General features: G+C 40.2%; 4 protein-coding genes across 8 annotated transcripts; 2 read left to right on the forward strand and 2 right to left on the reverse strand.

Moving 5' to 3' along the window:
* Positions 1-833: 833 nt before the first annotated feature.
* On the forward strand, positions 834-3,289 carry LOC132205651 (G/T mismatch-specific thymine DNA glycosylase-like). The gene is made up of 3 exons (XM_059634868.1): positions 834-911; positions 1,228-1,519; positions 3,148-3,289. The coding sequence occupies exons 2-3, from the start codon at positions 1,316-1,318 to the stop codon at positions 3,211-3,213; spliced, it is 270 nt and encodes an 89-aa protein (XP_059490851.1). The 5' UTR covers positions 834-911; positions 1,228-1,315; the 3' UTR covers positions 3,214-3,289.
* On the forward strand, positions 3,190-11,117 carry LOC132205648 (vitellogenin-1-like). 2 transcript variants are annotated; one of them, XM_059634861.1, is made up of 10 exons: positions 3,190-3,348; positions 3,489-4,216; positions 4,703-5,392; positions 5,481-5,858; positions 6,074-6,696; positions 6,812-7,028; positions 7,250-8,330; positions 8,613-9,635; positions 9,738-10,738; positions 10,827-11,117. In XM_059634861.1, exons 1-10 carry the CDS (start codon positions 3,318-3,320, stop codon positions 10,965-10,967), a joined length of 5,913 nt encoding a protein of 1,970 aa, XP_059490844.1. In that variant the 5' UTR covers positions 3,190-3,317; the 3' UTR covers positions 10,968-11,117. The 2 variants fall into 2 exon arrangements, with proteins under 2 accessions (XP_059490844.1, XP_059490845.1); XM_059634862.1 differs by having other exon boundaries at positions 8,613-9,626.
* A 268-nt stretch (positions 11,118-11,385) lies between these two features.
* Positions 11,386-15,625, reverse strand: LOC132205650 (leukocyte elastase inhibitor-like). The gene is made up of 6 exons (XM_059634867.1): positions 15,484-15,625; positions 13,255-13,482; positions 12,986-13,199; positions 12,693-12,852; positions 12,353-12,635; positions 11,386-12,003 (listed from the first exon to the last, which is right to left on the reverse strand). Exons 1-6 carry the CDS (start codon positions 15,487-15,489, stop codon positions 11,542-11,544), a joined length of 1,353 nt encoding a protein of 450 aa, XP_059490850.1. The 5' UTR covers positions 15,490-15,625; the 3' UTR covers positions 11,386-11,541.
* A 79-nt stretch (positions 15,626-15,704) lies between these two features.
* LOC132205649 (serine/arginine repetitive matrix protein 1) lies at positions 15,705-25,574 on the reverse strand. Of its 4 annotated transcripts, none has more exons than XM_059634864.1 (13): positions 25,434-25,574; positions 22,432-22,592; positions 20,935-21,098; positions 20,502-20,560; positions 20,356-20,401; positions 19,643-19,904; positions 19,041-19,134; positions 18,275-18,409; positions 18,109-18,206; positions 17,393-17,772; positions 16,617-17,052; positions 16,127-16,246; positions 15,705-16,054 (listed from the first exon to the last, which is right to left on the reverse strand). In XM_059634864.1, the coding sequence occupies exons 2-13, from the start codon at positions 22,462-22,464 to the stop codon at positions 15,992-15,994; spliced, it is 1,890 nt and encodes a 629-aa protein (XP_059490847.1). In that variant the 5' UTR covers positions 22,465-22,592; positions 25,434-25,574; the 3' UTR covers positions 15,705-15,991. The 4 variants fall into 4 exon arrangements, with proteins under 4 accessions (XP_059490847.1, XP_059490848.1, XP_059490849.1 ...); XM_059634865.1 differs by having other exon boundaries at positions 16,617-17,034; positions 18,109-18,221; XM_059634863.1 differs by having other exon boundaries at positions 15,708-16,054; positions 18,109-18,221.
* Between the last annotated feature and the right edge of the window lie 357 nt (positions 25,575-25,931).

A 25,931-nucleotide genomic window follows, 5' to 3' on the forward strand; every position in this document is an offset into this window, starting at 1 on the left:
AAATTCGTCTCTCGCGAGTCTCCTTCTTCTCTCTCTGTTGTTTGAGAAATAAATCGAGATATATTTCTTCGGACGATAAACTCACTCACTTTGCAACACACATAAACTCACAGACACACCTTGTTGTTTCTCCACAATATTATTACTACGATTATTATCATGTATAAAATTAGGATATAATGCATTAAATTTGTTACATAGGATATTCTATAAACACCCACACACACGCGCGAACACAAAATAAAAAGAATACGACGTATAAATAAAATAAATTTAGCGGATCTACCTGCGAATTGAAATGCGATTTGTGCGATGATTTTTTGCGGATAACACTGGAATAAGTAATTGAATATGTGTTGTGATGGAATATAAATGTGTTCCTAAGTAAAATCAATAAAAAAAGCTGTAAGACAGTTGCAAAAATCTGATCTTTTATTTTTTGAAACCACCTTTGTCATGCAATATTAATATTCAAAACCGTTTTCTAATTTATAGCCTAAAAGAAAAGAAAAATTAATAATTTTATAATGATCCATATTTCTATTGAGTACTGAGCTGTACTTTCAAAAATAAATAAAACCATTATACATCTCTTCAAACAAAAACATTCAAAACAGATAATATATGAAATGAACAATAAGTTTGCAATTTGAATCTTTAGCAGTTAGAGATTTTTCAGGTCGCCTAGCGAAACGTGTAGCAATGGATTTATTAATTTCTTCATAAAAATCCTAAAAATCCATTCGTGCAGCGAAACACGGAAAACCGCGTTAACAGAGACAGTTGCCAAAAAAAGCCCCAAGAAAGATATGGCGCTGATGCAGGCCAACATTTGTAAACAAACACATTCATCAACACACCTGATCAACACACATCAACAAGTCGTTTTATGACGGTTTCACTAGGAAAAGGTAAAAAAAGTCTGTAATATTTCGACTCACCCCCAAATAGTATGGCAGAATGTGAAATTAAGAGGGATAAAGAAAATCAAGGAAGAAAAGACTGCGAAGGAGCGCAAAAAGCAAAAGACAGATTTGACGGCATGTTCGAGGAAGAAAAGTCTCAAAAAATTCTTAAGAACCCGGCTTGAGACCATCTAACTGAAAATTTGGATAATTATTATGAGTAAAGAATAAAATGATGAAGAAACTTATTAATGAAAAATAAACAATGTTTTAATTTTATTTTATAAAACTGAAACTAATTTTCATCTCTTGAAACTTTCAGATTATTGGGATCTATCCAGGCTTGTACCTGTCAGGTCTGACGCCAAAGCCAATGACGTCCGAAGACTTCTACAAACGGCTTCACAAACATGGTGGCCAGAGCGACCAAGGGCAGCGCCGACTTGACCAGAAAGGAGATCAAGGAGGGGTGCCAAATTCTGCTGGAGAAGGTCAAAAAGTACAAACCCAAGATCGCCGTGTTCAACGGGAAATTGATCTACGAGGTTTTCTCCGGCAAGAAAGACTTATTTCCTTTCGGCAGACAGGCCGAATTTGTGGAGGGCACAAGTACCGTAAGTATTAAAGTTTTGATTCATAAATACAAATTATAAAAAAAAAATATGTGATAAAATAGACCCTAAAAATGAGAGTCTGGAAACATATTTTTATTAAAACGAATCTCACCTTAAAGATATCGATAATATTTCCCATTTGAGATTTGGATTTAATTACATTTTTTAATTGATTTTTGATTAAATTTTAAAATATGTACATAATTTTTTTAATTTTATTCTAAAAAAATCACAGCTGAATTTCCAGTAAATCTATATTTATTTTGTTATCTGTTGGTTGCATCAAATTTTCTCAATTATCCAATTTTGGTACAATTTTGTGATTACTTAAATTTTTGTGAAAGGGAAATAAATTTCCTTTATTTTATATAAAACTAAAGTGGTAAAAGGTCGGGAAAATTCATCGCTATGGAGAAAAATGTATATTTCCCCATAAGGCACAGTTTAAATATTTTGTAAATATTATTTTATTTAGTACATAAACATCTAAGAGGATCATTAGAATAAATTTGGTGAAAATTACATTTAATTAGGTCTTAAGGCTTAAGCTACGTGCACATTTTTAATTATTTAATTCTAACATGCAGTTTTATGTCAAAATTTTATGTTAAAAAATTCTAAAAATCAAACAAAATGATGAAATTTATAATATAATTTAAAATAGTATTAAGCAGCGTTCTGAACATGGATGCTGTGTAGGTTACTTCATTGAAACACGTCGTGCAAAAATTGCAGCACTACCCTAGAATAAGGAAAATGTTTTTTTTCCTTAATTCATTTGATGAATGCATTTCTGTAATAACGGCGGCTTTGCTGTGTGCCATTCGAGCTGACGCAGGGTTCAATCGCTGCAGATGCAAAAGTGCATCGCTGACTGGGGAATTTAGCGAGGGCAGTGCGGTTATCTCATCTCTCGGCTGCGCGTTTGCAGGGTCACGGAGATGCGCTAGTGACGTTTTTCGTTGAAAAAAATTGTGTCAAATATCCACAAATATCTAATAATTATAATAAATGTGCCATTTTGATAAGAAAATTTTATGTCACGTAATATTTCCTTTAACAAAAAATTTTGACATCATTAATTATGAAATACTGAAAAACCTGCAAGATGTCTTTATTAACAAATTATTTTATTGCTGTACAAAGAAACTAAGTGTTGATGATGTCACTGATTATGAAATATTTCATTAAACCTAAAATTGATTCGCACTCATAAAGTAAATTGCACAAAAAATTTATTTTTTAGCAGATAATTTATAAGTGTGCGAGTGATATTATTTTTTTATTATTGGCGGGTTTAACACAGCGGTCGAATCTCTTTTGATGTTTTGATGGCGGGCGTTGTATCAGTTGTCGCAAATTGGAAACGATCCTTGTTTAGAAATAACATTTTTTAATATTAAATATGTATCCACCGGCGTAAAAAATACAATATAAAATTGAAAATTACGAGGTAACAAAGCAAGTTTTCTATTTTTTATCTGCATATTATTCCAAATTTTAATTTTTGATCTGAAATACTTAAAAATAAATTATTTTTTTAAATTTACTACGTAAAATGTATTTGAATTTTAATGCGTCTGCAATAAATTGGTATCAAATCTATCGCGGTCACTTTGTGCACACAGATCTTGGATGCTGCGTACTTTGGAATACCAAGTTGCTCAAGGTGCACGCATCAGCAACGAAGATAAAAGATGCACTTGCCTGCATCAGTGCTGATCGCACCAATTTTTTGATATAAAAGCTCCGCCGCGGCCCACAGTAGGCACAACGGGCAGCTTCCCGAGCAACGAAGATGTTCAAGTTCTTCGTTGTCTGTCTGCTGGGTGAGTAAACCTTCCACTTTTTTCTTTTTATTTCAATTCAACAACTTAAAATCCAAAATTGACTGCGGATTAAAATAATTTCAATTTTTGAATAAAATATTTAACAAATTTTAATAAAATTCTATAATTTTTTTGAGCAGTCGGCACGGCCTTGGCCGAAAGTGGTTGGAAGCAGGGCACCGAGTACCGCTACCAGCTCAAGGGCCGCACCCTGTCCGCCCTCCACCAAGTCGACAACCAGTACACTGGCATCCTCCTCAAGGCTATCGTTACCGTCGTCCCCAAGTCCGATGAAGTCCTGAACATCAAGGTCTCTCAGGCCGAGTATGCTCCTCTCCAGACCAAGCTGCCCTTGGGCTGGGCTTCCGAGGTGCCCGAGAATCAGCGCCATTTCAAGAGCTTGCCCATCAGCAGCAAGCCCTTCGAGATCCAGCTGAGGAAGGGTGCTGTCAGCAGCCTGACCATCAGCAAGGACGTGCCCACCTGGGAGGTCAACATCCTCAAGAGCATCGCCAGCCAGTTCCAGGTCGACACTCAGGGCAAGAACCTGATGAAGCAGTACAAGGAACAGCAAGTCAAGGACATGCCCAAGCTGGACCTCCAGCAGACCGTCTACAAGACCATGGAGGACTCCGTCAACGGCGAGTGCGAGACCATGTACGACATCTCCCCCCTGCCTGAGTGGGTCATGCAGTCCAAGCCCGAGCTTGTGCCCATGCCCAACCTCAAGTCCAACGGCGAGATCATCGACATTGTCAAGTCCAAGAACTTCAGCAACTGCGACCAGCGCGTCGGCTACCACTTCGGTCTCACCGGCATCACTGACTGGAAGGAGGCTAGCGAGAACAAGCTTGGAACCTTCCTGGCTGTAAGTTTCATTTAACACCGTTTTAATTTTTGCAAAAGAATTAAATATCAACGTGGATTCAGAAACTGAGCGAGATAGCAAATGCTCACAAAACAAATTAAAATGTCCATATTTCTACTTTTAATTGGAAATTTGAATTCTTTTCAAAACAGATTGGAATTTTGTTTCCAAAAGAATTTAATTTTTTTCTTTTATAACTCAAAAAGCCGTATGTCTTAATTTTTTAGTTTTAACTGGAAAAATTCATTTTTTTTTTTTTACAGAAATTCAAATCTGTTTTGGAAAGAATTAAAATTTTCAATTAAAAGTTGAAATTTGGACATTTTAATTCATTTACCGAGCAATGGTTTTTTGTTCAGTTTCTGAATCATTGTTAAAATTTATTTTCAAACAGAAACTGGAATACACTTAACAACGCAAATTTGACACAACTTTACACTAAAAATTACAATTTTACATAATATAACCAAAAATTATTTTTTGCAGCGCTCTTCCATCTCCCGTATCATTGTTACCGGCTCCGTGCAGAAGAACGTGATCCAGTCTTCGGTTACCACCGACAAGATCATCCTCAGCCCCGTCCTGTACAACGCTCAGAAGGGTATGGTCGTGTCTCGCATGAACATCACCCTGCAGGCTGTCCGCTCCTCCTCCGGCTCTCCCCAGTCTGTGCCCAACCCCAAGAAGTACAGCGACCTGGTTTACGACTACAACCCCGTCTACCCCAGCGGCCACGACGCCCCCGCCTACGCCGGTGGCAGGACCGAGGAGGACTCCTCCAGCTCCAGCAGCTCTACCCCCAACGGTTCCGAGCGCTCCGACAGCGACAGCCAAAGCCAGCCTCAGCGCCGCCACAACCGCGACTCTGATGAGGACCGCCACAACCGCCCCCGTCGCTCCACCCAGCAGGACTATAACAAGCAGAAGGACTACAACAAGCAGAAGGACTACAAGCAGAAGGACCAGAAGAAGCGCCAGCAGAATGACTCCTCTTCCTCCAGCTCTTCCTCCTCCAGCTCCTCTTCGTCCTCCTCTTCTTCCAGCAGCTCTAGCAGCTCCAGCAGCTCCAGTGATGAACAGCACCAGCCCAAGCCCACCATGAGCCAGCCTCCCAAGATCCCCATGCTTCCCTTCTTCGTCGGCTACCAGGGCAAGGCCATCGAGTACTCTAGCCAGGTTAGTTGGAAATTTACTTAAAATTTATTATAAATTGCAAAATAAAACACTTTTTGAAAAAAATTCTTATGTAATTGTGTGTTTACAGGTCCAGGCTGTCAGCGCTGTCAAGCGTCTTGCTCAGCAGATCGGCAACGACCTGCAGAACCCCAGCCAGATCCCCCAGCGCGACACCCTTGCCAAGTACACCCTGGTCGCCCGCCTGGTTCGCATCATGAGCACCAAGCAGCTCGAGCAGGTGACCAGCGACCTGTACACCCAGCAGACCAACAACGTCAGCCCTCGTCGTCTGGCCTGGAAGGCTTTCCGTGATGCCGTCGCCACCGCCGGTACCGGCCCTGCCCTCCAGATCATCAAGGAATGGATCATGAGCCGCAAGGTTCAGGGTGAGGAAGCCGCCGAGCTCATCGCCGTCCTGCCCAAGACCGCCCGCCTGCCCACTCCCGAGTACATGAAGGCCTTCTTCGTAAGTCGATGAATGCATTTTATTTTTATTTTAAGGAGTACAAAATATTAGTTTTAAATACTAGATTCTTTTAATTTTATTTCTCTTCGATAGAAATTTACGGTCTCACCTTTAAGGCCCTTTTTTGGCTCTTCGAAAATAGGCAAAAAAAATCAAAACTGATTATTTGAACCAATTTTAAAATGTATTAATGCTGAAATTTTAACAAATTCCAGGAGCTTGCCACCAAGCAGGAAGTCCAGCACCAGCTCTTCCTGAACAGCACCGCCATCCTGGCCTTCACCGACCTTCTGCGCCAGGCTCAGGTCAACAACCAGACCGCCCACAACCGTTTCCCCGTGCACAGCTTCGGCCGTCTGTCTCCCTCTCGTCTGTCCGACGTCCAGAATGAGTACATTCCCTGGCTGGCCCGCCAGCTTAAGAGCGCCGTCAGGAACGCTGACAGCCACAAGATCCAGGTTTACATCCGCGCCCTTGGAAACGTTGCCCACCCCAAGATCCTGTCCGTCTACGAGCCCTACCTTGAGGGCAAGGAGTCCATGTCCGACTTCCAGCGTCTGCTGATCGTCGTCTCTCTGGACAAGCTCGTTCGCGTCTACCCCTCTGCTGCCCGCAGGGTCCTCTACAACATCTACCAGAACACCGGTGAGGCTCACGAGCTCCGTTGCGCCGCTGTGTTCCAGCTGATGAAGACCGCCCCTCCTGCCTACATGCTCCAGCGCATGGCCGAGTTCACCAACTACGACACCAGCTCCCAGGTCAACGCCGCCGTCAAGTCTTCCATCCAGTCTGCCGCCAACATGTTCCACACCACCACCGGTGGTCTGGAGATTCAGCTGTGAGTTTTACTTTTCATTTAATTCTTACTTCTGTTGATAAATTAAAAATTATTATTTATTTCTTGATTATTTTAATATAATTTACTGGTGGATTTAACGCATAAAATATTTTAGGGCCAAGAACGCCAAGGCTGCCCTTCACCTGCTCACTCCTAAGGTCTACGGTATGCACAAGTCTCGCAACTTCATGCGCAGCTACATGGTTAAGGAGATGGGTCTTGGCTACAAGCAGCAGCTTGCCTACATCGGCAGCAGCGACAGCATCCTGCCCAACTCTATCTTCTACACTGTCCGCCGCAACCTCGGTGGTTACAAGCGCCAGTACCTGGCTGTGAGTTTTTGGCATTACATCCAATTTAAAAAAATTTATATTCAATAATATTGCATATTTATGAACAAGTTAAAAATAATTTAAATATTTTCATTTATATTCTCTGAATGTAAGCAAGTATTATCAATTAATTTTGTCGCTTTTCCAATTAAAAATTTTTTATCTAAAAATGCATGAATATAATCTGAGCTATTTTATCAATTTTATTTAATTATTTTCAGTTCGGAGCTATGGTTTCTAGCATTGATGACCTCCTGGACGAGCTTGATGACCAGTACTACGATTCCGACTCTAGCAGCAGCAGCTCCTCCAACAAGAAGAACAAGAGCCAGAAGGGCAAGGGCAAGCAGTCTCAGAAGAGCACCAGCAAGAACCCCTTCAGCCCCGAGAAGATCGCCGAGATGCTCAACATCGAGCCTGACGATGATGACCAGGTTGAGGGCAACGTCCTCTTCAACATGGTTGGCGGCAAGCGCTTCTTCACCTTTGACAACCAGACCATCGAGCGTCTTCCTCAGTACGTCCGTGTGGCCTTCGCCATCCTGAAGAACGGCAAGAACTTCAACTACACCAAGCTGTACAACCAGTACCAGGTGACTCTTGCCTTCCCCACCACCATGGGTCTGCCCTTCGTCTACACTCTGAAGACCCCCACCCTTCTGCACGCCACCGGTGAGGTCTACGGCAAGACCAGCAAGCCTGACCTGGCTGGTAACTCCAACAAGAAGATTGAGACCCCTGACAAGATCAATGTGACCGCCGAGGTTCACTTCGTCTACTCCACCAAGACCGCCTCCAGGATCAGCTTCATCACTCCTTGGGACCACCAGCGCTACATTGCCGGTCTGGACAAGAACATCCAGGTTAACCTGCCCGTCAAGTTGGCCCTTGGTGTCGACACCGACCGCAACCGCGCCCAGCTCCAGATCAAGCCTCTGTACCCCAAGCGCGAGGTTATGCTCCTGCACGCCAGCGTCTGGCCCTACACTGCCAAGCACGATATCCTCGACCTCTCTCCCGTCTCCAGGGAAAAGAACACTGACCCCATCCACGTTCGCGACTCCAAGAAGGGTGAGATTCAGTTCGGCAAGGACTCCGTTGGTCTTGCCTTCAAGGCTAAGTACAGCACTGAGGCTAAGTTCATCGATTACAAGAGCCTGTACGACAAGTTCCAGCGCCACGATGCCATGTCTCTTGTTCTCTATCCTTGGGTTGAGAAGACTATTAAGCGCTCCAACTTCAGCCTCTTCTTCGACGGCCCTAAGTCCGAGACCAAGTCCGTCACCCTCACCGCCGATTATGGTAAATATTCAATTTTTAAGCTTCAATTAAAATATTTAACTTTTTATTTTTCTACAAAAATATTTTTGATTAGTGTTATTTTAATTAAGAGCTGAAGTAAAACAGCAGCCAAAATTATTCTCTCATTAAATTAAATATTGTTTAATGAAATTTAATCTAAATTTCGCTAATTTTGTAATTCAATTAATTTTTAATTTAATTAAAATAATTAGTATTTAATTTGAATCAATTTAATTTATCTTGCTTAGGCAGTGATATAAATATTTGCAACTAAATTCGCAGATGATGATGAGGATGATGAGCCTCAGTCCTCTGAGGAGTCTTCTGGAAGCAGCGAGTCTACTAACAAGCAGGCCCGCCGCCACCCTCGCAGCACCCACCGCTCCAGCGACGAGGACTCTTCCACTAGCGCCCTCCACCAGGAGAAGAACAAGGCCATCCCCAGCAACCAGTATCCCATCAACAGCAAGCGTCAGGAAGATTTCCTGGACCGCGTTGGCTCCGGTATCTCTAACAGCTCTGCTCAGGTCATCGATCTGGCCATCGAGTTCAACGGTCCCAAGAAGGTCTACATGATCGCCACCGCCGCCTACGCTGACTCCGAGGTTGACGAGAAGGCCCGCGTCCTCCTTTACCTGCGCCGCAGCCCCCTGGCCAACAGCCAGAAGTCCTACGAGGCCTGCATGACCGCCACCACCAAGTTCCCCAACGTGCCCATGCTCAACCTCCAGAAGGCCCTCAGGGCCGACCCTACCTCCTACCTCAACGTTGAGCTTGAGCTCGGCGAGAAGTGCGGCAGCAACGCCGGCAAGATCCAGATCCAGGGCAAGATGCAGCAGAGCCAGAAGCGCCAGAAGTACATCAGGGAGCACCCTGTCACCAAGCAGTGCATGAAGGAGATGGACAAGGACAGCAACCAGATCCTGCCCGCCTGCCTGAACGCCACCATCTCCGCTAACCTCCTCGACGTCTACAAGTACAACATCAAGTTCGACAATGTGCCCAAGGGTGTCAAGAACGCTACCTACAAGGCCTATGAGATCGTCCGCTACATGTTCCGTCCTCAGCTGACTGAAGATTTCATCTCCGTCGAAAACAGCAAGAACCAGATCCAGATCCAGATGTACTACGAGCCCGACCTTAAGTCCAAGAACGTTACCATCCAGGCTCCTCTGTTCAATGCCGAGATCACCAACATCCGCATGCCCCGCCCCGTCCGTGCCCTGATGGTCCAGCACCCTCAGCTCACTCCTGATGAGACCCTTGGCAACGAGCTCCTCCGCATGCAGTACAACCGTAAGTCAAGTAAATGAAATCTGAATTCAAATCAATAATTACAAATGGTTAAAAATTGCATAAATTAAGAATAAAATTTTTCTTCCGTCTCTAATACTTATTTTTCAACAGCTACCTGCAGCATTGACAACAAGGCTATCAACACCTTCGACAACAAGACCTACCCCATCAACCTGGGCAAGTGCTGGCACGTTGTGATGCAGACCACCCCCGATGATGATGATGATTCCAGCAGCTCCAGCTCTGACGAAGACGATGATGACGTTTCCATCCTGGTTAGGGAGATCGACTCCAAGCACAAGGAGTTCAAGATCCTTCTTGGCGAGGAGGACGTTGTCGAGCTCTACCCCGACACCTCCAGCTCCAGCATCCAGGGCAAGGTTGTCATGAACGGCCGCACCCTGCGCATCACCAAGAGCAACGTCACCGAGATCACCGACGAGGATGACGAGACCCTCCTCCAGGTCTGGGCTCTTCCCAGCGGCTCCATCATGGTTTCCGCTCCTCAGCATGACATTGAAATGCTGTACGACGGTGAGCGCGCTCTCCTGTTCGCCGAAAATGACCTCAGGGACGATGTCCGTGGTCTTTGCGGCACCTTCGACGGCGAGAAGGCCACCGACTTCACCACCCCCAAGAACTGCGTCCTCAAGGAGCCCCGCGAGTTCGCCGCCATGTGGGCCATCCCCGACAGCAGCTGCCAGGGCCCTGCCAAGGACCTTCAGCACCGCGCCAAGAACCAGCCCTGCTACGACAAGGACGTCACCTACATTGACGTCATCACCGAACGCATCACCAGGGTGTCCTACGCCAGCGACAGCAGCTCTTCCTCCTCCAGCAGCTCTAGCTCCTCTTCCAGCTCCAGCAGCTCTAGCAACAGCACCAGCTCCTCTTCCTCCTCTTCCAGCTCCTCTTCCTCTTCTAGCAGCTCCTCTAGCAGCTCCTCCAGCAACCAGCAGAACAAGAACAAGAAGAAGGTTGAGTCCTCCGGCACCACCTGCACCCAGCACAAGACCAAGGTTGTTCAGGATGGTGACAAGGTCTGCTTCTCCATGCGCCCTCTGCCCGTTTGCCAGAGCCAGTGCTCTCCCCGCGTCAGGATTGAGAAGGAGGTATATTGAAAAAAAATTCAAATTCATTAAAAAACCAAGCGGCATTAGTAGGATTTGGAATTAAAATTTAATTATTGTATGTTTTCAGTTCCCCTTCCTTTGCGTCAAGCAGAGCGAGACCTCCAACCACTGGGAGAAGATGATCGAGAAGGGCAGCTCCCCTGACTTCAGCTCCAAGCAGCCCAGCAAGAAGCTGACCGTCAAGATCCCCGAGGGTTGCCAGAAGTAAGCGCTTCCACCCTTAAAACCCACTATAATGATGAACAACGACCGCAGCTAACGTTTCGAGGACCACGCAAATGATTTAGATGTTTGTATGTGTATCGTCCGTAGCAAGCAAAATAAAATGAGGATTCAATCCAAAACATATAAAAGAAAATTTGCAATGTTTCTGTTGATAAACGCATTCCCTCTTTGTTTACAAATAATATTCAGTATTATTATTGCAATATTCATTACTTGATGCAAATCCAAGATTATTATTGGTGGATTTATAAATAAAAAGAACTCTTTAGTTTAGATTTTCTACACCATAAAAATATTTGCAGATTGTTGCAGATCTTTTCGATTTTTGGAAGTGTTGGAAACAGTTTTAAAATAAGAATTGATGGAAAGGAAATAATAATAAAATCAAAATTTAAAATATATTTTTTTAAATCTACTTATTTTTATTAAAAACTCGTGAGAAAATAATTTAAATTTTTCCTTAGAAAAAATTTACTTAATACATTATAGCATAATCTCATCATAAAATGCTTTTAAATTAAAATTTTGTGACAAAACCTCCCAATGATTTGATTGTTCTACGGTCTAATTATTGATCCCCAGAAAATTGGCAGCGCCGAAGCGTGGTCGTAGATGAAAAAGATGAAGGGCCTGTCCACCTTGAAAACTGGCACAAAACCGTCTCTAGAAAGCGCCGCCGCGGTGGCAGCTGACGCTTCAGTACCTGTTTCAGTCACCTCCAGGGTCACCCTGTGACGCACCTCGTCCACGTGTAAGGGTCCCGACTCAGGGTTGGCCAAGAGGCTGGAAAGGTTGGCCGCCGCAGGGTCAAAAAGGGAAGTCAGGCCGAGAGAGGAGAGGGCCGGCATCAGAGGCACGGCCGCGTCCACTTTGAGCCTTGGAAGGCTGAGCACCAATGAGCGCTCTTTGGTTGCACCCACCAGACCGGAAAGGGCGTCGGGCAATCGCAGCAAACTGTGCTTCAGGACGTGAAGGTGCTCCAGACCCTCCTTGTTAGGTAAAATGACATACATTGAAATCTGAAATAAAAAAAGAAATAATTAATCAATTTTTAAAATAAACTCTAGATTGAAATTTGCAAACACACATTAATTGTGTTTTAATATTTCTTTTAATTTTAAGATTATTCTTTGTTTAAAACATAAGCTGGAAGTTTGAAGGTAAGTTATAAAAAAACAATTAAAAAAAACTTACTAAACAATATTTTTATGCAGGATAATTTAAAGAGACTTAAAGCAATAATTCATTCACCTCATTTAAAGCAAATTGAATCCATTTTCTCAAATAATTATTTAAATCCTAAAAATTCAATGTTCTTTTTTTGAAACATTGATTTATCAAAATTGGACGAGATCCTATTAATTTTACCTTAGAGGCATTGTTGTTGGTTTTGTACGGGAGCCCAACAATGGCACAGTCGAGAAGTTTGCTGCGGGCATAGGGTAGGTGTCCCTCTCTCGCCATCATAGACACATTCACTGCCTCTCCTCCAGGCACCCTGAAAGGAGCCACCCTAGTTGCCTCGGGTAAGAACGGACTCAACCAGGCGCCGTTGAAGTACAGGGCGCTGGCCAGAATCAGTTTTGTGTAACTGGCCGGCGGTTCAGGCAGCAAGTCTTGGATTTTGTTGTTCGTCCTGTCCGCAACCCATCTGAGAAAGAAAGTTTCAAATTTTGTTAATTTGAAGCAAATTATTTAATTTAATTACTTGTTAATCAGGACTTGCGCTCCGGAAGGGTCGTTGGCAAAGTCCAAGCTGTAAATGTCACTGTTGTAGGCTCGTCTGCTCAGCTCCAAAAATCTGCTGCTCACCGGAAGTGCTTGTCTTAGAAAAACGGCCTTGCCCGCAAAAGTCTGCAAATCAGTCTCTGCAAAGTAAAAATTAATTAATTTAAAATAATGAAAATTATGGAGGATTTCATGAAAAAGTTTCCTTGAATAAATTTATTTCAAGATAATTTTAGTAAATTAATTTTTTCTAATTTTATTAGTTTAAATTACCATTATCGTAAATGAAGTCATTCAACAGGTGTCCGTACATGAAGTGTGTGTCGTCCGTGACATGGCTAAGACCCAAAACGTTGGCCACTTCCTCTTTCGTGCGGCCCTCGGCGGCCAGCAAAACCAGGGCCAAAACCGAGGCAATGCAGAGTGGAGAGAAGACCACATTGGACATTCGTAAACTCGGGTCATTTTGCCGAATCGCCAAATCCAACTGAAAATTTCAATGAAAATTCAACTTTTTAAAATATAAAATTCAATTATTTTACATGAATGCTAAATCTTTGAAGACTTTGGGCTGAGATTTGTTCGAAAGCAGTCGGTTGGTGTCGGTTGAGGAAGATGATTTTGTCGGCGTAGTCGGAAGACTCGTAGTCCTCGACTGGCATCATTTGTCGCAGGGAGGGGTTGGTTTGCTCGTGGAAGAGGCCGCGACGTTGAGTCCAGGACGCCACAACGCCAAAGCACGCGGCGACCACAACTGCTGTTATCGTCACCTGAAATTAAGTGAAAAAATTAAGAAAAATCCTAGTAATTTTGATAGTTTTGCTTCATTTAAACGTTATAAATATAATTTTTATTGAAATTACACCATAAAAAATAATTACATTATTTCAAATCCCATCAGTTAAAAATTAAATAGATTTTACTAATTTATTTGCTTCGTCACCGTGACTAAGTCATCAAATAAATATTCCAAATTTCATGAATCATAAATAAATATTTATCATAAAATTTAATTACAAAATTCACAAACGTCCATTTCCTTTAAAAACCACGTACGTCGCCAACAAAGGAAGAAAACAGTATGGCTTAAAATATTAATATCGTGACGATCTTATATCCGCTAACTGGAAAACCACACACAAACGAGATAGAGAAGCACGAACTAAAATACAATAATAGGATTTTTTCGATTCACGCCAAGGCCAGAATTGGCTTGGTATTCACTCAACAAACAATGCGCCGTGCAGAAACAATGCACTTGAAATAAAAAAAAGAGGCGCGCTTGAAAAGAGCTTAATTAATGATTCATTCAGGGAAAAAAATACATTCGCATGGACATGCATCTTAAGTCAATTAAACATCACAACATGCCGCTGTTGAAAGAAGAGGAAAAAAATTTCAAATATTATTTATATGATAATTTTAAAGCTTTGATAATATTTAAAATAATTAAGATTTTTCAAAATTTATAATTCAAATAGTAAATTAAATTTCTAAATTTTTAATAAATTTATCATGATTTATTTTTCACTAATTTTATAATTTATCTATCAAAATACAAATTTAAAACGAACTCTTTAATAAGTTCAATGATATTTTCAAGTTAAAAAAAAAATTGTTTTGATAAGCTTTTGTGAGAAAATAAAATTAGCTGATTAAATTACTGGTTACTATTTCTCTATTACAATTGATTTAAAAAAAAAAACGAAGGAATTTAGTGGACCCTGAATTAAAATGCGAAACCTTCATTTGACCTTTCATTCCGGCTAAATCGGAGCAATAACTCTCGTTTTCATTATATAAATGTGGAGTAAGAAAAGGAACATTCCAAGTGAAGAGAGGCACGTACGGCACTACAAAGAGCTGCGCGAATATAGTGATATAATTTTGCCATCGACATTAATTTATACTTGTCTGCAGAATCTACGCAACATGCCGAGAAAAATAAAAGAATAAATGTTGCGCGATATATTTTTTTTTCTCCTCTCTGAAACAACTTTAATAACTCGGCCGTCCCACGTATGTACACCCATTTGAATAATCGGCCGCAGGCAAAACGTGTAACTGACGCACAACAACAATAATGCCTAATTCCTTTGAGTTGAATGGACACATTTATTTGGATTGTTATTCAGAACATCTAGAAGGGAAAGAATTAAGTTGGAATTTCCCGACTTGTTTACACTTGGTGCAATTAGGCGCGTCGTACTAATTAGAGCCAAGCATTGACATGATAAGTAATAAACTTTTACAGAGGAAAATTAAAATTATAAAGAAATATTTCGTTAACATTTATATTTATTGCAAATTAAGAACACTAAAGGATTGTCGATTGTGTATTTTTATTGCACCGGCGACTCTCTCTGTCTCTCTACTTGGCGGGCTTCCTGTTTATATGCACGGAACGCTCCACGATTTTTAAACTATCCAAATTCGTACGTGCGTATTATTTTATTTCATAACACACCAAGCGAGAGAGGCACACATTGTGTCATTCAGACGCCCAACTGTAAATTTTGAGGCAAAAGAGATTATAAATGAGAAACAAAAACCTCTTCTCTTCGCATCTCTCTCGGCGTGTGAATGAATGATAATTTTTGATAACTGTTCATCACAGTTTAAGATGCACGCTCTTAATTTATGAAATAGGACGCAGAAATTTTAGAGGAATTAACTGGAAAGGGTATTTTGAAAGTGGAAAAGCGAGGATAGGACGCTGACCTAGTTGAATAAAATTTTTCCCAAAATTAATAGGAAATGAAAAAGCTCACCTGCATGCTTGTTTCCTCTTCGGTCGCTGAAACCAATCTACGCCTGACAGACGCAGCCAACCTTGCCAATCCCCTCCCCTGACAGGCCCCTTCCAATTCACTTTTTGTAAGCCTGTTGGGTTTTTCACATCTCCCTACGTAATTTATTTCTTTTGCGTCAATGAAGAGAATTCTTCATTTCCTTAATCTCTTGTGAACCAGGCACAAAGAGCAAATTTATTTTTACAATTTCATTTTTGGTACATATTCTAAAAGTGACAAAAAACCAAAACGCTTTCTTCATTATTGCCCTTTTTCTAGTTAGAAAGATCTGTATCTCAACAAATATGACTGGAAAACATTAAAAACAAAAACTTTAACGAGAATGAAATGTGGTCCCCTCAGAGGTTGCAAATTGCATATATAAAATATGGCGTTTTGTGCTTTAAATCGCGCGGAATGAAATCTACACAGTCGAGCGCCCCCCACTAGGACGCCCAAGTGAATAGTTTTCTTAATCACAATCCTTTTATCCTTCCTGCTCCTGGAAATTTTCACAGAGTGACTGCAGCTGTAGCAGGACACCGGATATCTGAAGCAGACACCAAGATGCACAATTGATTTAATGACAAATTCAAATTGTAAATAAATAAAAAAAACTCACTTGGTCTACTTTGACTTGTATCAGTGCTTGCTTCTCAGGGTTGGTCTCAGCCAGCACCTGAGCTCGGAATGTTTCAAGAGACCTCGACGCTTGGTCTTGTAGTTCCATCAGTCTCGCAGCCTAAAAGAAAAACGACAAAAAATGTTACACAAATTAATTGTATTTTCCTTTAATATAAATTCTATAATTATTTATGAATTGAACCTGATAAAAAAAATTTAATAAACATGTGGATAAAAAGATATTTATTTTTAGTTGAAATTTTTTTCTTAATAAAATAATATAAAATTTATATAACAAAGTAATTTATTAAATTTGAGTTAGGATTAAAAGTAAGTAATTGATTAATTAATTTTAACTTTAAATCAAATTAAATGAAAGCTCCTCAATGGATCCCAAATTTGAAAATAATTAAATTAATTTTTTTAAAATTATTTTTAATTCAACATGCAAATTAAACGTGCAAAATAATAATAAAACAAAAACTAACATTGACGGGTGAGGCTGATCCAGAGGATCTGTGTTCCTCAGCCGTTTCTTCAGGTGAGACAGAGTGACTCGCAGTGTTGGCCGAATCCTCCTGGAAGCCACTGCTGTCCGACTGGGCACTGCCGGTGCGGGAAAGAATACCTTCTGCAGCTCTAGGCGCCCCTGACGAGGACGTCGACGGCTCCTCATCTTCGCTCACCCTGTTCTGCCGCTTGAGACTTCCACGACGGGCGGCCAGAGCTGCAGCGGCCGCCTCAGCCCCCACAGGCTTTGTCCGAAGTAAGTCAGGAGGCTCAGACTCGGAACGGGCCTGCTGCTCCTGCTCGGACGTTTCTTCGATGGACGAGAAGGTGCTGAAGGCTGGCTTCTGACCCGCGGGTGGCGACGGCACCCAAGAGTCTGATTCCCAGGAACTGAAACTGGATGACGAAACCATCCTAGAAATATGATAAAGCGTGATAAAGCTTTGTCAGGAATGGAAAAATGTAAACAAAAATGTTAATCTTCACAGGAATTTATTAAAAATGTAAAGAAGAAGACAAAAATATTGCTTTTTTTTAAATATATTTTTTCTGAAAATTACTTTTCAGCATTTTTATGAATATTTCTTTTGCTTTTTTTTTATTCTGTGTATCATTTGAATGGAGAATAAATGAATAAATAAATTACTAATTTAATGAATTTGATGTGTCATGGAACTTTACTAGTTTTTATGAAATATCCTATTGGAATTTTAATTAATTTTTGTTATAAAAATTAAAATTTTTATTCACTCACCTGGCAGGTGGCTTTGCTGGAGTGGAGGCGGCAACTGGAACGGGCGGAGGCGGCAGCTCAGGCGGCGGCGTGAGTGGGCGGGAGCGTTTCAGAAAGGAGCGGCGACGAAAATCCTCGTCAGACTCATCAGAGTCGTCCGAGTAGCTGGTGGTCGAGGACAGCATTGAGTCTTTGTGCACAAGAGGCGGTGGGAAGCGGGCTGGTGGTTTGTCTGGAGGCGGCGCAGGCAGGGCTTTTTCGTTGCACTCAATCAGGTCGTCGCCGCTGAAGGTGTAAGAGCGGCGGCCCATGATGATGCGCCTAGGCACGTCCGGACTCTTGGACAGTGCCTGCTTCTCCAAGAATTTACGGTTGTCCGCGTTTAGCACACTTGCCGTCGACTGGATAGAAAAATTTATGTATTTATAATTTTAGAAATTTATTTTTGTTTGATAATTTAAAAACATTCTTGTGTGGATAATTGTATATAATATTGGAACTAAAAAATATTAAATTTTTCACTTTTTCCTAGACTACAAAGTCCCTCATTTTCACTACAATACCCATGCGATTTTTGTTCTAGAGCCTCTCGCTAAAACGTTTCCAAAGACATTGTAACTAATCAATAAGAATTTCGAAAGCAATCAAGCAATCTAAAGCAACTTGCAACAAAATTTTTCTGGCTCAAAATTACCTTCCGAAAACAGTCTTGGTTACAGTAAAAAATCAAAACTCACAGAATTTTGACTGTCGGACTTCCAGCTTTGGATTCTGGTGAGGACGCTCTTGGAGTTTTGCACTTTTTGCGCGGCCTTGGCGAATCGATGTCCCGTATCTGCCGAGCCAATCACTGCCAATTAAAATCGATTAAGCGCCAATCTAACGGATCAATCGAACAATTACCTTGCGTGTCAGTCGAGGGCACAGTTTGCGGGGCTGCAGGGGCCGAGGCCACCGACCCCTCCGAGTTGGAACGCTCGTGGTGCCTCAGTCTCTCCATGATTTTGGCAACTATCGGCGATGGAGTGTGTGACGGACCTGAAATCGGACACTTTGATAAAATCTCATTCATAACTACTTTAAATTAAAAAAAGCAAACATGGAAAAACAAATAAATAAAACAGAACAATGTAAAAGACTAGGTTAAAAATTAGGAGAAAACTGCAAAAATCAGCAACGAATTAACACCTAAAATAGAAAGCAAATAAAATAATAAACAAAAAATATGAAATAGTGAATTTCTTCTCACCTCCACCTTTGATTGAGATGGTAATGAATTTGCATCAAATGAATAGACTGATTTCTTTTTTGTAAAAATACTATAAACGACTCAGAAATTTATTTCAAAAGCATCGGCGTTAGTTTTCTTCAGGTGTATAAATTAATTATTCCTAATTTTGATGAGTTTTGATTTTGTTAATGATTTTGATTGGTGTTGGTTGATATAACAGGGGGTTTAAATTATGGCTATGTTATGCACGTTGTTGGGGATGGCGGCGACGTGCTCTTCCTTCTCCTCGATGCGTTCTCGGCGCCTTTTCATGGAGTGAGTTCGCTTGCGGAAGCGCATCGGCACCTCGCTGTTACTTGACACAGGACAAGAACGAACCGACGAGCCTGACTTGGCGTTAAAATATCTAAAAACTGTAAAGTAGACAGGGATGCTCACCTGTGAGACCGCGGTAGCCGTGGAAGCCTGTTTCGTATGTCTCGGCCTGATGGCGCTCGATGTTGTAGAATTGATTGATTGAGATTCCCTTCACCTAAAATTACATAAAAGAAGAAAATAATTTATATTTTGGTATCAAATAAATTAAATTAGTCAGTAATTTTGATATATTTTTGCTTTGTGAATGAAATAACAAGAAAGTGGAGTAACAAAGTTATGCGGGAGTTGGTTGAGGCTTCAGGTCAAGAATCGCGTGAAAAGGTGAAAAGAAACCACATAACTTGTTTGGCTTACTCTATTCAGCTAAAAAGTGTTTCAAGGCTAAAAAGAGTACAGAAGAATTTAAAATTCCGTACTGGGGTGAATTTTCCTTTCAGAAAAATAAAGTAAATTTCTTGAATAATGAAAATGAATATTTTATTTATAAATATCCTAGTAAAAACTGTGCAAATGAGTAAAACTTTAAATTGATTTATTGAAACTATTGATAGTTAATATTCAATTTTTGAATTAATTTGAAATCTCATTTGATTGGAATATTTGCAAAACAAACAGTTTTTCTAAATAACATTATTATAGAGAACTAAATTTTAGTACTGCACCTGTGAGGGTTGCAGGAAGCGTTGTGGAATTCTGGAGAGGCCCAGCTCATTTGAAGAGTCTTGGGAGCCGCCAAAGCCCAGGTTGAACAGGATGGTTTCGGGGTCAGGCTTCCGTGACTCAAGATAACTCTCGACGCCCGCGCTGGACGCATTCGAGGCGGCCGAGTCAGAGGCAAATGAGGCGACGCGTTCTCCACTCTTGAAGGCCTCCCTGCGCCGCAACTGCACCTCACAGCCTGACTCTTCCTCCGTTTGCTGCGGGCTGAAATAAAATACAAAATAAGTTCGTAAAAATATTCATATTTAAATTTTGGAAATAAAATAATAACTTTTTTTTAACTGTAGATTTAATTTAAATAAAAAAATTTATTTCGCGAAGAAAATTGCCTTTAAATTCAAATATTGAGCTCTTTCATTGAAACTCATTGAATATCTGGACTTTTGGGAAGTTTTAAACTTTTATCGAATAAAATATTTGATAGATACTTTCACTTTATTCTTATACTTTGAATTTAATTACATTTAAAAAAAGCATCAATCGGCTTACACTCGTGTATGGCAAACAGTTAATAATTCAATTTTCCTTCAATTTTTTACTCAAATAAATCTGCGTTTCCCCCGCTTTGATTGTGGATATGATGATTTTAATTGTAAAAATGGAAACGATTGCGACCGAGGCAAATTTGGGGGTAGCTGGATGGCATTTTACTCACCCCTGAACAACGATGGATGGCGGCGTCTGCCTGAGAATCAGCTCGGCTGCAAGCACAAAAGCGGCGCGGCTTAGCCAAAGCGTACAAGAGAATAATCATGGCACAAATAATTTATTTACACACGCAGCACGGCGGATAAAACGTACCTTCGGCGCCGAGGGCCAGAGTGTCCGCGTGCTCGCCAGAGGCCTCCTCGTGTCTGCGCCTGCAACAAGAACAACGCATTCGCACCAAAACGCTCTCTGGTTTCCGTCATGCACCGCCGACCAGAAAGAAAAAACTGAGGAGGAAAACAAAACGGCCGAGAAAGAAAATAAAAATAAATCGAGGGGCAAAAAAGACTCTCCTCGAAAGGTCGAAACGAACCATTTGAATTTTTGCTCTTTCTTTTGAGGCAAAGGGAAGTTTTTGAACTGCTCAATAAAAGAGGCGATTGGCGCGACGGAGATCAGAGGGAAGCAAAAATGATTGTTTTGTATAAACTGGCGCGGCCAAAGCACAAAGCCGCTGCTGCAACAAAGGGGCTCTGGGGCGGCACCAAAGCGACAACAAGGATGGATATTTTTGGATTGTCCTTACTGGATGACGGGCGACGAGGGCACCTCGCCAGGGTGCGGCAGCGAGTCGATCCATTCTTGGACAGTCACTGGAGACTTTCGCGGCGGCAGGTCTTCGGAGGCGGTGAGCGCGATCCGACGCGCGGGAGGAGGATCCTCAGGGCCCTTTGCCGCCGCAGCTGGGCCCTAAAACAAAATTTAAAATGTTAAAAAATCAATTAGTTTATTATTATGCACACCCAACGATCTCCAGGCCTGTAGCCGCGCGAACTGGAGCAGTGAACTCTCTACACTAGAGCTGCCACCGCTCTAAGCTTAGAGCAGCCACCGCTCTAAGAAAAAGCCCATAACGTTACACTAGAGCGGCCACCGCTCTAAGAAATTTCCCATAACGTTACACTAGAGCGGTGACAGCTCTAAGCTTTGTTGGGTGCACTTTTAAGGGCCAAATCTCAAAATTTCAGCACAAACTAAATTTTTTCTTTTTCTTAAATTCCAGCAAGAAACCGCATAAAATTGAACTAGAATTGGCGAATATTTTACTCCTTTTCATTCAATCAACAGCAAGGGATCGGGAAAAATAGCTGTGAAGTGTTTTATTTGATAAGATTGAGATTCTACAAAATGACTAACTTCTTAGAAAACATAAATTGTTAAATTAAAGTAAACATCAACTTTGTGTCACCCATTTTTAAAATTTCATATTTTATCGCCCATTTAAAAAGTAAATTTCTTATTTTTGAAAATATCGACCACATTAAAAAATATCAACCAGAAGCAATAGAAATTTTACATTCTGATAAAAATTAATTTTTTCTTTCTTTTTCAGATAAAAATCCACCTATTCACCTAAAAAAGACCTTACGATTCCCCCAAGCCTATACCAATCGCCTCAAAACCTCAGAAATGACCCATTTCAAAGGTCAAAAGAAAGTGATTTATGAGAATGCGTAATATGACTTTAAAAAAAAAGGTTTCAACCTTTTCCAGGGGCAACAACATTAAGTTTATTTAATTCATAATTGGCTGTAATTAGCGCTGGGCTAAATCTTATCAAATAGAAAACTCCAGCGCTCTTTGTTTGCTCAATTCAAAAGTTCATTCACTTGACAATTTATTATTTGAATGAACTGTTTAATTAATTTTAAATATTTATTTTACTTCCAATTTATTTTCTAACAAAGAGCAGAGATGTTCCAGATTTTATCCAAATTATTACTCAATTTAGAATTTAATTTATCCATAAAAAAAATGCAATAATATTAAAAACATACGACAAAATTATTATTCTTCTTATTATTATTGTTGTTTATTTGCTTAAATTGTTGACAAAAGTAAAGAATAATTTTGCTCTTTATAATATTATTGAATTTTTTATTTTGGATAAATTTGAAATTATAAAATAAGTAATTATTTGGATAACACCTGGAAAATCTCTGATCTTCATTAGAAAATAAGTTGTAAATACAATTAAGATTCAAAATCAATTGTAAATATTAATAAAAAAATCCGCATTTACCTGCTCCTCGTTGGAGGTTTCTGGCGCTTTCATGTGTCCGGCGGAAAGGTCATGGTCGGTGCTGGCGAACTGAGCCGCCAGGTACCTGCGGAAGGGCGCCTCGATGGACCTCAGGAGGCCCTGCAGGCGCTTCTGGAGTTTGGCTGGGCTGCTCTTGACGTCTGCGGAAACCAATTTCACTTGAATAAAGAAAAACCACTTCATGCAAAGTTTACAACTTTTCACGCGGCCGCCGAGTGATTATTTTCGAACAACATTCACGAAAATAACACATAAAAGTACAAACATATACATCTAGAGAGAGAAGGACAGACAGGCTTTATCAGTTGTAATTGCTGTGCTCGCGTCCGCGGCGCCGCGAGTGTGTTCGCGAACAAAACAAATATTTAAATTCAAAGTGTATTCTGGTGTCCCGAAAGTGTAGCGGTTTGCGTGCGTATGTGTTTGGCCAGACAGTCGGTGCTGACGACAATTATTATTTTGGTTCATGACATCCACGACTCGGTGCCGGAAGAGTTAAACATTTTAAAAGAAATCAGATTTCGCAAATGTATGCGGGATGGGATAGGAATAATTTTCAAAGATTTCCATTGTTTTGTGGAAAGAAAATAAATTTTCATTGTTGAGTTTCAGGTCTTAATTGTTATTTCAGAGTGAATAAAATAATGATACAAAATTTATAAAAATTTATGGTAAATAAATTTTGATTTGTACCAAACAGAATAAAAATAATTAGTGATGATTTGAATTTAAAGTCGGCTTTTCCTTGATGAGTTTTGTGAGTTGTTTGTTGTTTAAGATAAACAATATCCTTCTCTACATGTTTCGGCTGTGGGCTGCAGCCATAATTCGTAGGCTGTGAAATTATTTTGACTAAATTTAGTACATAAAGTGATAAAATTATATTTCATCGTTATATTTTTTCATCCAAAAATCAATTTTTTTCACCAAACATGAATTTTTCTAAAAAAAATTTGATTATTTGATGAAAATACTTTTATAAAATCAATTTATGTACTAATTTTCATCAAAATAATTTCACAGCTCATGAATTATGGATGCAGCCCGCAGCCGAAACATGTAGAGCAGGATATTGTTTTTTCTCAAGCATTAAAAAATTCACAAAACCCATTGGGGAAAAAGGCGACTTTAAATTCAAATCACCATGAATCAACAATAATACAAGAATAATGTGCTTCATTTTCGCCTGGGAATAAATGGAACAAAATTATTGCAATTTTACTTGGCTTTGTTTATTTCTTTTTAAAAATAATTCAAATAATTCTAAATAATTTTAATCACAAATTTATAATTAATTATAATCATTTCTTTGATTACATTCAATTGTGCAAACAATTTAATTACAAAAGTTGAATTTTTGGACAAAACGGCACCACCGCTAACAAGAATTCTTCTAAAACTTTCGCGATTATAAAGGCCCCAAGCACAGCAGTAAGCATAAAAATTAACCCAAATTAACGTAGTAATAAATTTTGTTCCAACAATGTTAGAACTAAAAATAGTTTTATTCCAAAATAAACTTTAAACGTAAAAGTTTTCAAAAAACAAATCATTAAAAAAAACTAAACTCAAATTCTAAACAATTGTTGAAGCCAATAATCGTAAATTTGTGGATTCCGTGCCAACTGCGCTAAAATGTTTCGCGGTTTTAACAGTTTAAAATAGTTCTGTAAACATTCCGGCTCCAGTTCGGAACGCGGCATAAAATTAAAAAAAATAATACCTTTGTTTTTAGGTTTGACCTACAAGATGAAGCTGCCAATTCTCTTCCCATTTGATTTCAAATTAATAATTTTTATGATTGCAATTCGCATAACATTGAAAGGATGTAATAGTTCGGGTTGGAAATAAATACGAATGCCCTTCCTCTGCTCGTCCGCGTGACAAGTATTAGCATAAAACGTGTCCAATTGTGTGTGTTATTACATGTTTTATGTCAGGCTGCGGTTCACGGCAGTAGATTTTCATTATCGCAACACGTACCACGCAGATTGGAAAATTGAGCGCTCGGTTATTGTCAATAATTGTGTCTGAAGTGCGGGTGTGACAGTTATTGTGACACAAGGGATCAAGTCTTTTGATTTTGGTGTTTAGAGGCATGCGTCGGACGGTTTAAAAAAATTAAGAACGGCCGCAATTGCTGCTCTGCGGAGAGGTACAAATAAGTAAATCGCAAACTGTGCAATCGACGCTGCGAGGCAACACGATCAGTTACATAATTGCTGAGTAATTATTTCCAGGAAGGAGAAAATAATAAAAAAAATATTTAAAGATTTCAATTTTTTAAAGAAACCGATGAAATTAATAAAGTCGAATGATAATTTAAATTAATTTACAATAATACAGAGCAACAACAGCCATTTAGATTTAATTAAAGTGGATGTAAATTTTTTTAAATTTCCCAATGGAGACGAAAATTTTAAATATTTGTCTCATTTTATTACAGTTTAGAAATCTGTAGGTCAATTTAAAGTTTTTATGTAATATAAATTAAAATTCTCTCGATTTTTAGAACAATTTTTCTCCTGCTCTTTGCATTAATTTACATCCACCCCTTTAAGGTGAAATTTATATTTCTTTGAGGACAGGGTTTTTAATTAATTGTGTCGTGTCAAGCAAATTCGAGTCGGTACCAACCTAGGCCCTGCATCTCCCCGCTTTGCATGAACACCAATAATAAGAGAGAGCACAAATTATTAATTCTTTTTCCTTAATAATTTCAGAGTAAATTCAATCAAAGATCGAGATAAATTAGCCCCGTTTGACTCCTCGCAGGACAAGCGATCGATTTTGCGTCATTTCCCAGCAAAGTGGCGCAGAACGATATGTATTTTACCTTGGCACAGTAAAATTAATAACAAACCACTTGTTAATAATGCAAGAAATCCTCGTCAGTCAGCTGATTCGGACTTCGGACATGACCACGAACGGCCCCCGCGAGGGCCACCCTCGGAGGCGGCCCGATCGAATCGGCGACTCACCTCGCGGCTCGATACCGTCGACGATCCTCGTCGGCCCGACGGCTGCTTCGAGTTTCCTTCCTCAAACTGGTCCTCGTTTCTCTGCAATTCGCCCGACACACCGACGACTGCAACTTTCCATCCGACCCGTCCAAGGCGAACCCGCCGACAGAGCACCCTGACGGGTGCGGTGCGAACTTTTGGTATCAGTTTGACATCGGTTGGCGCGAATACGCCGGAATCTGCAAAATTTGCTAAAATTATTAAATAGAGAGTGGATATTTTAATTTTAATTGTGTTGTTTAAAAAAATTTAAGCCCATACGAAAGAAATAAAAAATTAGAAAAATTACTTCGCAAGAATACAAGAGAATTCATTGTATGCACAAATCTGAAGAACTCGTTTTTTTTTTATATTTTATTAGAGGGGCAAATCCAAAAACCTGCATGGCTGATTTTGCTTATTTGAGGCCATTTATTGGACTGCTTGTGGGACTATGTCCTCTATTCTGTATATTTG

This window comes from Neocloeon triangulifer, unplaced genomic scaffold (assembly GCF_031216515.1).
Source record: "Neocloeon triangulifer isolate White Clay Creek 2 clone unplaced genomic scaffold, ASM3121651v1 ptg000003l, whole genome shotgun sequence".
Lineage (NCBI taxonomy): Eukaryota > Metazoa > Arthropoda > Insecta > Ephemeroptera > Baetidae > Neocloeon > Neocloeon triangulifer.